At 40.1% G+C, this 16,768-nt stretch overlaps 1 protein-coding gene across 1 annotated transcript in view; it reads left to right on the top strand.

Moving 5' to 3' along the window:
- The window catches only part of KIFBP (kinesin family binding protein), a 36,603-nt gene extending 33,482 nt beyond the window's left edge, over positions 1-3,121 (top strand). The window contains exon 7 of the mRNA XM_010985824.3: positions 1,690-3,121. Coding sequence (XP_010984126.1) covers positions 1,690-2,565 — 876 coding nt within the window. The 3' untranslated portion in view covers positions 2,566-3,121. The remainder of the gene's footprint in view (positions 1-1,689) is intronic.
- Positions 3,122-16,768: the final 13,647 nt, after the last annotated feature.

Raw genomic sequence — 16,768 nt, 5'->3', positions numbered from 1 at the left:
TCTGAGGCCTAGGGAGCTTGGGGTTAGAGGGGGTGGAACAAAGGCCTGGGGGCTGGAGCAGTGAGAGAGCAGGTGCTGAATAGAGAGTTAGGAAGGGGCTAGAACAGGCAGGGTCTACAGTGAATGGACACCTTGAAGGGGTTTTAGCTGATCAGTTAGGTAGCAGGATGGAGAACTAATTGAGGGGGAGCAAGAGTGGATGAGGGAGACTGGTTAGAAAACCACTGGAACAGTCCAGGTGAGATGTGAAGGGAGCTTGCTCTAGGATGGTGGCAGAAGAGATGGAGGAAAAAGGAGTGGATTTAAGAGGTATTTCAGAGGCAAGATATAAAGGACTTGGTGAGAGACTGAAGTGTAGGGTAAAGGGGAGAGAAGGGGGGCCTCTCAAGGATGAGTCCTCAGCCTCTGGCTGTCCAGATTGATGGGGTGTCCTTCACTAAGAGAACACAGGAGTAGGAACCTGTTCGCTGAAGAGTAAGAGTTCCATCGTGGACGTGTTGAGGATGAGGTGTCTTTGAGCCTTCCGAGAGATGTCATGGGGAGCTGTAGTTACGGGTCTGGAGCTTGAGACGAGGGGTCTGGCTGTACCTATAGATTGGAGTTGTCCCCCAGGGGTGGCAGCTGCAGCCCTGGGTATGGATGGAGTCACCTGTGGGGGGCAGTACTGTCCGATAGAAACAGAACTACATATGTAGCTGGTGATTCTAAGTTTTCTAGGGGCTGTGTTAGAAAAGGAAAAGAGGTGAAATTAAATTTATATTTAACTGAGAATGTTTTTTAAAATTGTCATTTCTGTGTGTCAACGATACTAAAAAGTTATTGAGCTGTTTTAAATTGTTTTTCTACTAAGTTTTGGGAATTGGGTCTATATTATTTTACACAGACTGATCACATCTCAGTTTGGACATTTCAAATGCTCAGTAGCTATCCACATGGAGCAGATGGCTACTGTTTTGAATACAGGTCTAGAGAGACAACACCAAATGAAAAGTGGGATTGAGGGATCTGATGTTTAATTTTATTGTCCAGGAAGAAGAGAATAAGCTTACTCTATTTTTTAACCATCTTGGCTCCTTTCACCACCACCTCCACCCCCCAGGTGGGAGGAAATAACTTGAAGGTAGATTTAACTGCCTTCATTTTAGTGTCTTTAAGAGACCTAGAGCATTTCTCTGTAACGTATTTCACTAAATAACTTATCTTAGGCTGCGCTCCCTTCTAAGACAAGCCGCTTTCTGTCCATGGAATGTGTATCTCTAAATAAACTTGCTTGACTTGTCATAGCATGAATGTTATATTGTTAATGGCATTTCTGTGCAGTATTTTTAGCATGTAGGTTACAGTCTTACTCTGTTAAAATACTATTAATAATGTATTACATGTATACAACAATTGACAGCTCTTACTGTTCTTTCATACACATTTATCTGAGGGGTACTGTAGATGAGTTCACACCCCAACGAGGAAGTAATAAGCAGTTTATCTTACTTTTCCCTAGTTTTTCATTTTTAATATAATTGGAATATAATTGAAAAGTTTTAAAGGATGTTTAAGATTATAACACCTCCCTCAACCAGGCTGGAAGGAAGAGGGCTTTCTTGTCTTTACTCTTACATTCGCTTTAGTAGTGACAGCAGGAGACCGGTGTCCTCCTTAACCATAATTTCTTTCTTTCTTCCTTTCTTTCAGGACAACATAGGAGAGCTTGATCTCGATAAACAATCTGAACTTAGAGCTTTAAGGAAAAAAGAACTAGATGAGGAAGAAAGCGTTAGGAAAAAAGCTGTGCAGTTTGGAACTGGTGAACTGTGTGATGCCATCTCTGCAGTGGAAGAGAAAGTGAGCTACTTGAGACCTTTAGATTTTGAAGAAGCCAGAGAGCTTTTCTTGACGGGTCAGCACTATGTCTTTGAGGCAAAAGAGTTCTTTCAGATTGATGGTTATGTCACTGACCATATTGAAGTTGTCCAAGACCACAGTGCTCTATTTAAGGTGCTTGCATTCTTTGAAACTGACATGGAGAGACGGTGCAAGATGCATAAACGTAGAATAGCCATGCTAGAGCCCCTGATTGTGGACCTGAATCCACAGTATTATCTGCTGGTCAATAGACAGATTCAGTTTGAAATTGCACATGCTTACTATGATATGATGGATTTGAAGGTGGCCATAGCCGACAAGCTGAGGGACCCTGATTCACACATCGTAAAAAAAATAAATAATCTTAATAAGTCAGCACTGAAGTACTACCAGCTCTTCTTAGACTCTCTGAGAGACCCAAATAAAGTATTTCCTGAGCACATAGGGGAAGATGTGCTTCGCCCGGCCATGTTAGCTAAGTTTCGAGTTGCCCGTCTCTATGGCAAAATCATCACTGCAGATCCCAAGAAAGAGCTAGAAAATTTGGCAACATCACTGGAACATTACAAATTTATTGTTGATTACTGTGAGAAGCATCCTGAAGCTGCCCAGGAAATAGAAGTTGAGCTAGAACTTAGTAAAGAGATGGTGAGTCTTCTTCCAACAAAAATGGAGAGATTCAGAACCAAGATGGCCCTGACTTAATGATCCTTGTTTTTAATGACAGAAACTGTGCAATACGGAAGAGACCTTCTTTTTCGCCTTTAGTGAAACAGGTCCCATTCCATTGTGATATTTACCTTTATAACTGGATGAGAGCAGTTTGATCTTGAGATAGACCAGTTGAGCCTTTGCTAGGACCTTCACCTAATAATTTATACCTAATTATGTAAATAAACTGTCTTGTTAAAGTGACACGTGATTGGTATGTTAGATTGCTTGTTTCCTATTTAAATATAAACCTTTTCTGCCTCAGTTTCTAAAAGTAGGTTCTTTGTTGGCTAATACTTGATGGATTCGCTAAGGAAAATGCTGGGGGTATATCTGGCAGACAAGCTGTTACTATATTAAAATTGAAAAAGTAACTTCTTATAGTTATTCTTCCCAAAATCTTTCCTTTCTGAAAATATTAAAAAACTAAGTTACGTTGTAAAGTATTGTAATTTGTCTCATTATAGAGGAAAAAGGCCTTGCTGGAAATATAGTAAATTGACTTGTTTCACTAATAAAAGCTTTCATTTGTTTTGTTTCCTTGTAAGAATTGGCTTATTTTTGATGCTTCAAAAGGTATTCCCTTATTTGAAGCCAGAGAAGAATGTTTCTTTCGTAACACTGCACAGAGAGAAAGCATTAAAATCTCACTCACTAGGGGTGGGGGAGTGGGAGGCACAAAGTATCGGGTGTGAGATAGGCTCAGGGGTGTGTTGCCCAACACGGGGAATGTGGACAATATTTTGCAATAACTCAATAGAAAGTAACCTTTAAAATTTGTATAAAATTATTTAAAAATCTCATTCATTGAATATACTTAGTGTGATACTGCTCTGTGCCAGGAAAACCTTATTGGCTGAGGTTTCTCAGAGGATACTTACATCTAGAAACATTTAAACACTGTTGAAAAAAGATATGCACTTCATAATAGCATTGCTGATGTAAGTTAGTCATTTGAAGAGATGTAGAATTTATATGGAGTCCTAATCCAGTGCCAAAATCCAGACCAGTTATAAAATCTGATACAGAGAATAGCTCTGTATGTTGGCTTCAGAAGGCTTAGGATTAGGTCAAGTCTAAGATTCTGTAACGTTTATATATGTGGTAAATAAATATGCTTTTCCTTGGAAATCAGTTTACCAGGAAAAAAAAATCTGAGTACAAAAGCAATGTGTAATTCCCTCAATATTTAATATTTATTAAATGTCTAATGTGGGTCAGGCACTGTTCTCGCTTTTCCAAGCTTAGAGGATGCAATAATGAGCAAGATCAACAAGGCTCTGGTCTCGGGGAACAAGTAAATAAGCAGATGCTTTCAGGTCATGAATGCTATTAAGAAAGGAACCAGAGTGCTAGGTTAACATTTAATAAGAAGGGATGCTACTTCAGCAACAGTGAAAGGCCTGAAAGGCCTCTGGAGAAGGTAGGAGGTGACAGAGTTGAGAACTAAATAAGCAAAAAAGGACAGCAAAGTAAAGATTCCTTGGTAGAGCATCCCAGAGAATGCTAGGCCCTCAGGCCGGACCAAACTTAGGAAAGGCCTGTGTGGCTGGAGCAGATGAGGTGGGAGTAAGATGGGATGGGGCAGATGGAGAGGACTTTGTAGCTGAGGGAAAAGGAGTCTGGGTTTTATTCTAGGTATAGTGGGAAACTTTTGCAGGATTTTAAAGAGGGGAATGACATGACCTGATTGGCATTTTAAAGAAATGGCTCTGGCTCCTAAGAGGAGAATAGATTATAGGGAGAAGGCGGAGACACCAGAGGGGAAACAGGGAGACAAGCTAGGTTCTATTAAGATTAATCTAAGTGATTTGGACTAGGGTGATGGAGTAGGGATGGAGAGAAGTGGAGTCATAGGACAGGCTGGAGGATTACATGGAAGGCGCGAGGGGAAAAGAAGAACCAAGGGACGTATTAAGTTGAAGTTTGCAGGAGAAGCACATTTCTGTGAGGGAGATGTGCGGTTAGAATCAAGAGTTCCAATTAGGTCCCTGAGTTTAGGATGTTATGCCGCCTGAGATGAAATGATTGCTAACACCATCCTTTGCTCAGACTTTAAAAGGAAAGTGAAGAGGCTCCGAGGAGGCCAAGAAGGGAGGGAGGTTTCTTGGGGAGAGTGAGATGGCTCTGCATCACAGCTACTCTCATTTCTTCCACTCTTTTGAGAACTGATTCTAGAACAAATCCCCGTTATAAGCCTTTCTTGATTATGGCCATTTTGCTCTCAACCTCATTCAACTTGCCAATTTTATAGTCATTCATTTGCTTAAGAAATACTGAGCTCTTTCTTTGTGCTAGTTACTGTACTCAGCTCTAGAACATGTTCTGTAAGACACAGCCTCTTCAGACACTAATGAACTCATCTACGAAACAGAAACAGACTCACAGACATAGTCAACAAACTTATTACCAGGGGAAAGCAGGTGGGAAGGGATAAATTTAGGAGTTTGAGATTTGCATATGTTAGCCACTATTTATAAAAATAGATTAAAAAAACAAATTTCTTCTTACAGCACAGGGAACTATATTCAATATCTTGTATTAACCTTTAATGAAAAAGAACATGAAGACAAATGTATGTATCTGCATAACTGGGACATTGTGCTGTACACCAGAAACTGACACACTGTAACTGTGCCTCAAAAAAAAAAAAAGCCTCTTCAATCTTGATAGCTTTTCGTCTCCCCAACTGCATTCTTCAACTTGAGTTCAAAAGATAAAATTCAAGTATAACAGGCAGTGATCTTAAAACCAGTCTTTATCCTAATAACCATCAACATACAACAGCCATTTGTCATTTGCTTTCTGTAGTGACTTCATAGTTTAAGACCTTTTCTTCTGTTATCAGCAGAAAATCTCACTAGTGGCTTTGCAGTCACGCACTTTATTCACATGGCCTATTTCACAAACTGCTTTCCCTGAGTGCAGCGTCCCAGTGCCTTCTGAGACCTCATTGCTTCTCTGGGTTAGTAGTTCTCAACCTTTTTGGCCTCAAAGCCCCTTTGTACTTAAAATTGAGGATGCCAAAGAGTTTTTGTTTATATAGGTTATATCTTTCTATGTGTACCCTATTTGAAATTCAATTTAAGAACATAACTTTAACAGTTTTTGTTAATAAACCCATTAGATTTAAACAATTTTGGGAAAAAATTATTTTCCAAAAGAAGTGGCATATTTTACACTTTGCAGACATTTTTCATGTCTAGCTTAATAGAAAGTGGTTGATTCTCATAACTAGTGTGATATAACATGCCATGTAGCCTTTGGAAAACTGCACTTTGCATTTGGGGGAGTGACAATGAAAAAGATAATGTCATCTTCTTATGAAGATAGTTTCATGGGATCTCCTGCCCACTCTGAGGCTCCCTGGATCCCATCCCCCACCCCCCTCCTTAAGAACTGCTGCCCTAGCCTCTCCTGTGCTGGGCATGGTGCAGAGTGGATGACGCTGAGGGTTAGTTTAGGAAACTAACGTGGCTGCAGTGGCTGATCTAGGTCTCCATCCAAAGAAAAAAACTGCCTCTATTATTTAGTACCCATTGGTTTTCACTAAGGTCTAGAGTCATGGCAATGTCATGTCTCTCACTGTAATTTCATCATGAAATAAATATGGTTTCTTAGCAATGCTGGATTCTTTCATACCTTTCTATCTGCTTGAACCCTGTCAAATCTGCTGCTTTGTTGTTTTCATCCCTATTACTATAGAATCACTCAAGAGTAATAAAGGCTCTCCCTTACCTAGACAGTTGGTTCATTATTCTGGGCTAATTTTGCAAAATCTTACATGAAATATGTATACCCACAACCCTCAGAAGTGTTGTCAACGTGAAAATTTGGGCTAGAATCAGTGACCTAGCGGAGCCAAAATTATTTTAGATAGCTTTTTCTTCCCCCTAAAACCAGGAATTGGGATGAAAGCTACATACTGAACTAATAGAAAGTGGGTTTTTTTGGCAAGGCGGGGTAATTGGTATGTGTGTGTTTACTTATGTACTGGGGATTGAACCCAGGACCTCGTGCATGCTAAGCACCTGCTCTGTCACTGAGCTTTACCCCCCCCCAAAAAAAGTGGGGTTTTGGGATACAAAAGTCCTTGCCATTTTCTTTCAGTCTTGCAAGATGTAGACAATAGGCTAAAAGCAGCATTCCTTCAACAGGTATATGTTGAAACCTGTACGGAAGACTGCACATTACCTGTCAATCCTGAGCAGTTATCTGAGGAAGCACTGAAATTTGTATATGCACGTTAGGATCCTCCAGGTGGTGCAAGCTATCTTTTGGGGGAAATCCTGGTTATTAAGGACAGGTTTGTTTAAATGCCATTCTCCTTTCTTTGCTGTTATTCTCAGGGGCCTGCACTGAGTGAGGGAGAGACTTTTCTCCTTTCCTCATGGTTGCCTGTAACTCAGTGGAGGTCTCTGGGTGACCTACATCTTGTTCATCTCTGTTCCTCCCATCACAGCCCGAGCCAGTGCTGTTACTTTCCCCCCAAATCATGTGAGAGGAAGGGCTTGATAGATTTTGTATTTTCCTTTTTTTGTTTTTATTTTTGCCTAGGAAATAGCCATGTCCACATTTCAAATGCAGTTTTTGTTTTGGCCAATTAAATTATTATACTTGGGGGTTGGCAAACTTTAAAGGGCCGGATGATAGATATTTTAGACTTTTCGGGCCATGTAGTCCATTGCAACTATTCAGTGCTGCTGTGAAAACAGCTGTAAACAATACGGAAATGAACATGGCTGGGTTACAATAAAAATGTGCCCACAACACAGGCGGCAGGCTGGATTTGGCCTGCGGGCATTGTTTGCCAACTCTTGCTTTTTACTGGTTTACTTTTGGAGTTTCTTTATACCTTATATATCAAATATACTTATAAAAGCTAATGTTATTGAGCATGAGCTAATCTATTCCAGGCCCCCTGCTAAGTACTTTATATGCGTTGTTTCATGTAATTGTCTCGAAAACTTTGAAATAGAAACTATTATCCTCCTTTCACAGGATGTGAAACTGAGGCTTAGAGAGCTTCAGTGACTTGTCCAAGGTCACATAGCTAGTAAAGGGCAAGGCTGTTTGAAATAAGATCAATATGAATATCTTTTACAAAGTTAGCAAGCTGCTAACTTTGGTTCTATCCATATTAGTTTAAGTGGACTTAGGAAAGAACAACTCCATTGATAGATAAATGGATAATGAAGATGTGGTATATATTGAGATAGATACACACACACACACGACAATGAAATATTATTCAGCCACGAAGAGAATGAAATCTTGCCATTTGCAACATAGGTGGACCCAGAGAGTATTTTGCTAAGTGACAAAAGTCCGACAGAGAAAGACAAATACTGCATGATTTCACTTACATGTGGAATCTAAAAACAAACAAAACAGAAACAGACTCAGAACAGACTGGTGACCACCAGAGGGGTTGGGCAAAATAGGTGAAGGGGATTAACAGGTACAAACTTTCAGTTATAAAATGAGCAAGTCACAGGGGTGTAATGTAAGCACAGGGTGTATCATCAATAGTATTACTTACAGACAGTAACTGTATGGTGACAGATGGTTACTACACTTCTCCAGGTGACCATTTCATAATGTATATAAATGTCAAATCACTATGCTGTACACTTGAAACTAATATTGTATATCAAATATACTTCAATAAAACATTTTTTGGGGGGAGGAGGTAATCAGATTTACTTATTTTTTTAAATGGAGGTATTGGGGATTGAACCTGGACCTTGTGCATGTGCTCTACCACTGAGCTATACCCTCCCCCCAACAATTAAAACATTTTTAAAGGGACAATTACATCTAAAGTAAAATTTGCTGACAAGTCATTAAGCCAGGAAGAAGCTATAAGGGAAAATTAACCTAAAATCATACATTGTCCAAATCATAATTATAGCTATTATATATACATAGATTTTTTAAATTGTCCATTTTGTAGCTAAGTGGCTATTGTAGTATTTCCAAACTTTTCATAACGACCTGCATTGCATGTATGTTTTTGATTATCACAATTAATTACTAATCATGAGATATGAAGATAGAGAACTCAAATATGTTAGGGCGGTGATATTTTTTAAATGACCCAGTGTACACAGATGCATTTGTAGTGTACGTGTCAGTACACAAATGGGCCTTTTAGTCATTTTGCACTCCAGAGATCTGTAATTGTTTGGGGGAAAAATCAGTTGGGGGTGCTTAATATTCATTTAGGTTGTTTTCATCATTGCTTTTATTATTTTTCAACTTAGAATGGGAAAAAAATTAAGAAAGCAGCCAGGAGCTATGTGACAAGGAGAAATCCCAGAGAAAGTACAGGTTTCATAAAGTGTCACCCACTTAACCCATACCACCCATATAATCCAACCAGATTCTTTAAGCCAGTAATTGCTCAGGGACGTCATGACCCAGTATTTATATAACAGACAGGAAAGATAGGAAAGCCTTATACATGCTCTATCTGAAAGTTGGATTCAAAAATACGGTTAATAAAAACCAACCAGAGAACCTGCTGGATGCTAAGTTTCTGGACGTGACAAGGCCTGCAGCAGCCGCACAGCAACTCCCTCAGTACAGAGCTCTGCACCCCAACTTCCTTCTGCGTTATCGCCCTCACTTATCCTCCACTGCTTATCTTAATCACTTTGCCTTTCCTGTTACCACCCTAAGTCAGGTTTTCTTATCAAGAGACTCATCACCCTTCAGAGTCATTTGTGATCTCATTTGGGTGATTTTTATGCTTTTAATTTTTACCCCAAACCTATTGCTTGGACACTAAGAAAATGGTACAGTCATGTAAGAAATTATAAAAATGAGAACAGAATAATTTCCACTCTGCTCTACTGATGATGCAAAACTATAGGGTGGATTTATATTAAAAACTTATTGCCCTTTAGATTCAAGAGTTTTGAATTCTGCTTATGAATATTTTCTCTTTCATTTTTCCGTGTATGGAGCCCATAAAATCTAATTATATTCCACTTAAAAATTACAAACGATTCGCAAGCTCCTCTGGAAGAACAGCTTAAGTTTCACTCACTGAAGATGTGTCAGAGAGCTCCAAGTGGTAATTTAATTCCACGGGCCAGCTTTTACTGCCTTAATTTGCAGAGGATACATAGCTTGGATCACACGAACTCAATACAGCATGTATACCAAACACAGAAGGGATGTTTGGAATGATCTGACTGGATAGGTGATCATGCATTTTAAGTGAAAGTCACTGAGATTGCTTGGGGTGCTTAGAGAACTCAGCAGACACCCTCCAGAGCAGCTGATATTAGAGGCTTGGGTGACCACTATTCAGCAGAGATGGCACTAAGCTGCCAGACAGAACAAACAAGTTTCACAGATGAGCTCCAAATTCAAGGGCTGACTGCTAATGAAGCTGCTTCTCACATGGGTAACTCTGTTGATCCAAGGTCAGCAGCAGGAATTTACTATTTAATGATAGTTAAAGACTATTGAATAATTGAAGTAATTATACTTAAGATTATATTTTTAATAATAGAGTGTATGAGCATAAGCCATAGGACGTTGTTTCCTAGAGCCAAGTCCTCAGACCCACCTGCATCAGAATCATTTCAAGGTACTTAAAACGCAGATTCCCGGGCTCCAGCCCTGAACTAATCAGAAACTCTGGAGGTGGGGTCCAGGGAGCTACATTTTAGTAGAAGCCCATGTGATTCTTATGTACATTAATTGCAAGAAGCTCTGCTATTAGAGCTGAGGAAGCTAGAATGTACTGGAATAGCTTCTACATGGAGAAACACGTGAACCACCAAGTTACTCTGTGCCTTTGGTTCCCAAGGAGGACCCAGCCTGGGGACAGAACATTCCCAGCAGCTTTCTGTAGCCAAGGAGCTGCAACTCTCTCCTCCAAGTTCACCTCCTTCTGTACAAGGAGAAGAATTCTGCTGGGTGCTTGCCAGAGGGGCCCTGAGATTGGTAACCACAGCACTAGGTCTCTCAGGGCCCAAGGGGAAGCCGCCTATATGAAAGCTAGGGACTCCCTTCTTGTCCCTGGAGAATGTACTAGAATGATTCAAGGATGGCAAAGAAAAAGTGTGTACATTTATGTACAGTACATATATGTAAACTAAAAAAATGTGCAGTATACTGTATATATGTATTTGCATACAATATAATGTGTATGTGTAGTCAAACTGTAATAATTCTACCTAATAAAACAGACAGGAAAAAAAAAGATTGTTTGACAAGGAACACAGATTAGGTAAGCAGCAATTGTTGGGGGATTTGAATGGCAATACGAAACAGTTATCTCAGTGATGCAGCATTAACTACTCTGCATACAGGACCAGGACCGTCTCAGGAACCAGACAAGTTTGTGGTGGAGAAAATACTCAGATTCCCCCACTTTCACATTCTAAGAAAGGCTTTGTTCTGATGACATCTGGTTTAAAATGAAAATTGAGTGCCTGCTTATGGAGATGCAATCCTTTCTCCTATACTAGAGCATCTCTTCCCTAGGGATGACAGCTTGAACTCTGCATGAGAAAAAACACAACTCTCCCCTCACATTCCTACAGGTGTCTTAGCACCAATATTGCACATATAGTTCAGTATACGTGCACACAGCATATGGTGGACTTAGCCATTGCCTAGAAGTCCAGGGACCTCTGTATTGCTAAGCCCAATGGAAATTTCTCAGTCCTCATCATTCCTGCCCTCCTGATAGCATGGCATTTGACAAACTGAGGCTCCCTCCTTGGAACGCCTCTTTCCTCATCGTTCCGTAACACTGCCTTCTCCCACTCTACCTTCCCAGCAACTTCTTGTGTTTCCTTTAAGGGCTTTTAAAATCCATCACTTCAATATGATTCTTAGGATTCTGACCTAGTTTCTTAAGTCTTTCCAGGCCATTAAGATGTTGGTTACCAATAATATGAAGTTCTTGATCTTTTTAGTTCACTTATTCCCAAATTAGAAGAATTTGGTTTTTTTTTGGTGGGAGATAATTAGGTTTATTTTATTTAATGGAGGAACTAGGGATTGAACCCAGGACCTTGTACATGCTAAGCACACTATCACTGAGCTATACCCTTCCCCTAGAAGAATTTGTTGAATATTACTTAAACTCACACACACAATATTGCATTAATTTCTTTTAAGAGTTTTAATTTTAAATGATTTTTTAAATTTAAGAAATATTCTTAGTTAAAAAAATTAGTTTCAAGGAGTTTAAAAGGAACAGTAGCAGTCCCTAGTCCTGTCCTCCCCTGCACACCCCTCAGCCACTCCCAGGAGGGAGCCTGTTTCACTGTCTTTTGCTGGTTTCCTGGATATGTAGTAATAACATGCTCATATCACTACTTCTTGATTTATCAATTTAAAACATTATCTATTGACCTCTTCCAATGATAGTAAAGAATATAGCTCGTAACACTCCCCCTCTTTACCTCTTAAAATCTAGCTCCCAATATTAGATCTGTTTTTGATTAAACTATTATATATTATAATGAATTTATGTATATACATGTGTAAATAACATTAATGTGCATATGTAAATACACACGTGTATTTATTGTTCCATCTCTTGACCATCCAGTAAGATGAGGATATTAGTGTCTGGACCCTTGCCTTTCACTTTCCTTCAACTTCACAAATCATTTTCATTTATACCTTGGCAGTTTTGATAAATACACATTTTATTATGTATATACTTTATCATAAAACTCCTTTATCTTTGTAGAAGGATTCTAGAAGTTAATGAATAAACTGCATTTACATTACAATGATTATTTATCACCAGCAGCAGAATTAAGTAAAATATACTGTAGTTATTTTCTTCTAGAGACTTATGTTCTTCTTAGAGTTTCTAACTGCCTCCCCCACCCAACCTCTGTATTTGCCCTTATATTCTGGCTGTCAACTTCACCATCATTATCAATTTGTCCTCACCCCCCTCCAAAGACCACCCTCCAGAAGCCCTCCTTCCTCCTGCTCTGTCGAATCAGCACCAATTGTTCTCCAGATCTGACGCTCAGCTATCATCCTGGGAAATCCCTTCTCTGCTCTCCCAGAGTGTAGCCACTCTTTCTTGGATCCCATGTCCTCCTTTTTCTTGGTTTATTTAAATTTCTAATTAAAAAGTAATATGCTTGTTATAACAAGTATAGAGATATATAAATCTCCCCTCCTTCTCCTCCAACCTTGCATTTCAGAGGGCACCTAAGTTAACAGCGTGGTGGGCCCTCTACAACTTCATCTATGCTCAAATACACATACTCTAACATACAAACACATGTGAGTGTGAGTTCCTTCTCTTTTAAAAAAGTGGAATCATATCTTCCAGCTCAGGGTATTTTTTGCTACATACACAGTGCTACAATGGCTATTCCAGTCTCTAAATTTCTTCATCTATGAAATAGAATAAATATTTGCATGCAAAGTGCTTTGGGATACTTGAGGTAGAAATGACATACAAATATTAGGTTATTATTTTGGTACATTTATGTGTATGTTTTTATAAAGTCTGCTTATTCGGTAATGCTTAGAAAAATTAAATAGAATCTATATAGATTTTCAAATAAAGTCCTAATAAAAATATAAGCTCCTAAAAGCATCAGTATCTTAATTATTCTGAATTTAAAAAAAAAAAAAACAAGTGTTCTTGGGATGATCTAAACAGTTCTAAATTAAAGACCAAACGGGAAAGTTGTCTGGAAAGTTTTGGAATGGAAAATTTGAGATCCCTTTTGAAAAGTAACACAAAGAATGAAGGACTCTGTAGTGTGAAAACCTTTGTAGAGAGCAAAGCACCATAATTCACTGATGAATCCCACACATTCTTCAGTCATTGTTAATTTTAAAAAGCTTTTCAATAAACACTTGAGACACTCTTTTTTGTAAAAAAGCAAGCACTATACTCTAGTTTAAAGATCTTCCCATAGTTTAAGAACAAATTAAACCTAAAAAAAAAAAAACCAAAAACCAAATAAACAGATCTGAAAGAAAAAAAAAAAAAGGAATCATATACATCTTACTCTGCAACTTGCTTCTCCCACCCCCGATTTAATGATATATTGTAAACCTTTCTCAGCTCAATATATAGCTGCTTCTGGTTCCACAGCATGGATATACCATATTTAGTCACCTATTTCCTATAATTAACAGTCAGGTTATTTTCATTTTTTATGTCACTGCAAATCAATAAACATACTTGTGAATGAATCCTTACATACTGATATATTGGTGCTTTTACTTCTATAGGATTTCTAAAACTGAAATTACTGGATCAAAGGCAAACATAATATTAAAAAACTATCAGAGTATAAGGTATGTACCAAGAAGCATATCATAAATGTGCAGTTATTCATAAATGAATTCTCACAACAAATACAACATACAGTGTGACCAGTATCCAGATCAAGAGACAGAATATTGTCAGTACCCAAGGAGCCCACCTCCTACACTCCACTCCCAAGGTACTCTCTCTCCTGACCACTAATGATGTGCATGTTTTTTATTTGAAGATACTGCTGCACTGTTTTCCCCGAGTGTTGTAGCTACTCAGATTCCCACGAGTAATGCGCGAATGTTAGCAGTTTTCCCTCTAACCTTAGCTGTCACTTCACAACTTCTTGCTTACCTGATGGGTGAAAATGGTATCTCATTGTTATTTTAATTCACATTTTCCCTGACTAACCAGTGATGTTGAGCCTGATGGCACGCATTCCTTAATTTACACACGAGAAAATCAAGGCTCAAAGAAAAGCGGTTAACTATCTACAGTAGCCAAGACATGTAAACAATCTAAATGTCCATTGACAGGTGACTGGATAAAGAAGATGTGGTACATATATACAATGGAACACTACTCACCCATAAAAAAGAATAAAATGCCATTTGCAGCAACAGGGATGGCCCTGGAGATTGTCATTCTAAGTGAAGTAAGCCATAAAGAGAAAGAAAAATAAAAGATACCATATGATATCACTTATATGTGGAATCTAAAAAAAAAAAAAGACAAATGAACTTATTTACAAAACAGCCTCACAGACATAGAAAAAAACTTACGGTTACGAGAGGGGAAGAGGGTGGGAAGTGATAAATCGTGAGTTTGAAATTTGCAGATACTAATATATATAAAATAGATAAACAAATTCATACTGTATAGCACAGGGAACTATATTCAACATCTTATAGTAACTTATGGTGAAAAAGAATATATATATATGTGTGTTCATGCATGACTGAAGCATTATGCTGTACACCAGAAATTGACACACTGTAAACTGACTGTACTTCAATAAAAACATATATAAACTCTCCTAAAAAAAAAAAACAAACCACTAATCTTGCTGAGTCACTTTAACAGCTGCTTGGTTCCTGTGGAGGGGCTCAGAGCTGGGTGGGGCTCAGCAGGGGATCATCCATCCCTCAGCTTTGGTAAAGTTCCCCAAGCACACCTCATTCAAGCTCTAAAGGAAAGCAGGAAAAGACGGACACACACCCCCCCCTCATGTTACTCTGCTGGGCTGGGAGACAAAACTTGCTCTGCTCATACAAACTTTCGGGCTGTTTTGTAGTCATGGCTCAAAGACTGGCTTGGGGGCACGAAGGGGAGGGAGCCTTGCGGAACGCCGGCAGGGAGGGCTGGCCTGTGGAGCGATATGAGTAATCTAGCCGGGTTGAGAAAACCATCAAGCCATCGCATGTGCAACAAATCTCTACTGAGGTCCTGAAGGCCGTGGGGAAAGTGGAAAGATCTGAGGACTGAAAGTCAGGAGGCTTTTGGAGGCATCACTTGCCCTCTCAGAGCCCATTTTCTCCTCTCTGAGAAGAAGGGCTTGGAGGTGTGGAGCATAGGAGATGCCTGGGAAGGATGCAGACCCTCTGGGGTCGGCAAGGCAGGGCCAGACGGACAATTGTCCTCACACGTCTGAAACAGTAGCAGCTGTAGGCAGGCGTGGACCATGGCCAAATGAGTGTTTGCTGTGGCGGCTGAGGATGAAGGTCATCTAGAGGAGGTGGGACGAGAGCTGAGCCCTGAAGGTGGGGTTGCAATGGCTGACAGCAGGCAGGGCATGGCCTAATTTGGGGGGGAAGAGATGGAAAGGAGGGGTTTTAACAGCAAAGACCCAGAGGGGAAAATGAGAAGAGTGACCCTGGCTGAAGAAAATACTGAAAGAAGCACCAGTGGAGACTTGAGGCTGGAAAGAGGCTGAGGCCAGACGGGCCACCGTGAAGGGCCGGAGTTCTCGGCGAGGAGTGTGTCCTGCGGGAACCAAACGGCTGTGCTTTCACAGGCAGTGTTAGGAGGCAACGAGTCAAATCCAGGGTGTTTTAGTTTTTTAAGCTAAACTGTAGCAAATTATCACCTACTTGGTGGCTGCTGCCACAAATTACCCGAAATTTGGTGCCTGAAAAATGACACGAATGTACTATCTTACAGTTCCAATGGTTAGGAGTCTGACACGGGTAGCACTGGGCTAAAACTTAGGTGTTAGCAGGGCTGCCTTCCTTTCTGGAGGCTCTGCAGGAGAATCTGCTTCCTTACCTTTTCTGGCTTCTGCATTCCTTGGCTCATAGCTTCTCAGTCCATCCTGAAAGCGAGCAAAGGCTAAGCGTGGCCTTATCACACCACATCGCTCGGCCCTCTTCTCCTCCCTTGGGCTTCCATTTTTAAGAACGCCTGTGATTACATGGGTCCCACCTGGATAATCCAGGCCACGCCCTATTTAAGAGCATCTGATTAGTAGCATTAATTCCATCTGCAACCTTAACTGCCCTTGGCCATGTGAGGTAGCAGGTTCCAGGGATTAGGATGATTAGGCCACGGACCTTTGCTGGGGCTCTTAGTCTGCCTACCATACTGGGCTAGTTATGGGGACTCCTTGCAAGCAGAAAAGGAGAAGGAGAGGGAGGAGGAGGAGGAGGAAGAGGAGAAGAAAAGTGTATTGGCTTAAACAACTAAGGCCTCAGTGTCTTTTGTCTCTTTACTTCTTGCATCTGCTTTCCTCTCTGTGGGTTTTCAGGCAGTCACCCTCCAGGAGTGGCCTCCAGAAGCACTGACATCCCACTGGTTTAGCAACATTAAAAAAGAGTCCCCTCTCCCAGTAGCTTCGGCATAACCCAGGACAATGAGTATCGACTCTGACCCAACTTCATCCAGGGCTGTCCCTGGACCAAACACTGGCCTAGAAGACAATGCCCATTG

Source organism: Camelus dromedarius, chromosome 8, assembly GCF_036321535.1.
Source record: "Camelus dromedarius isolate mCamDro1 chromosome 8, mCamDro1.pat, whole genome shotgun sequence".
NCBI classification, from domain to species: Eukaryota; Metazoa; Chordata; class Mammalia; order Artiodactyla; family Camelidae; genus Camelus; species Camelus dromedarius.
The sequence above is the reverse complement of the archived record's forward strand: the minus strand, read 5'-3'. Positions and strand labels throughout refer to the sequence as shown.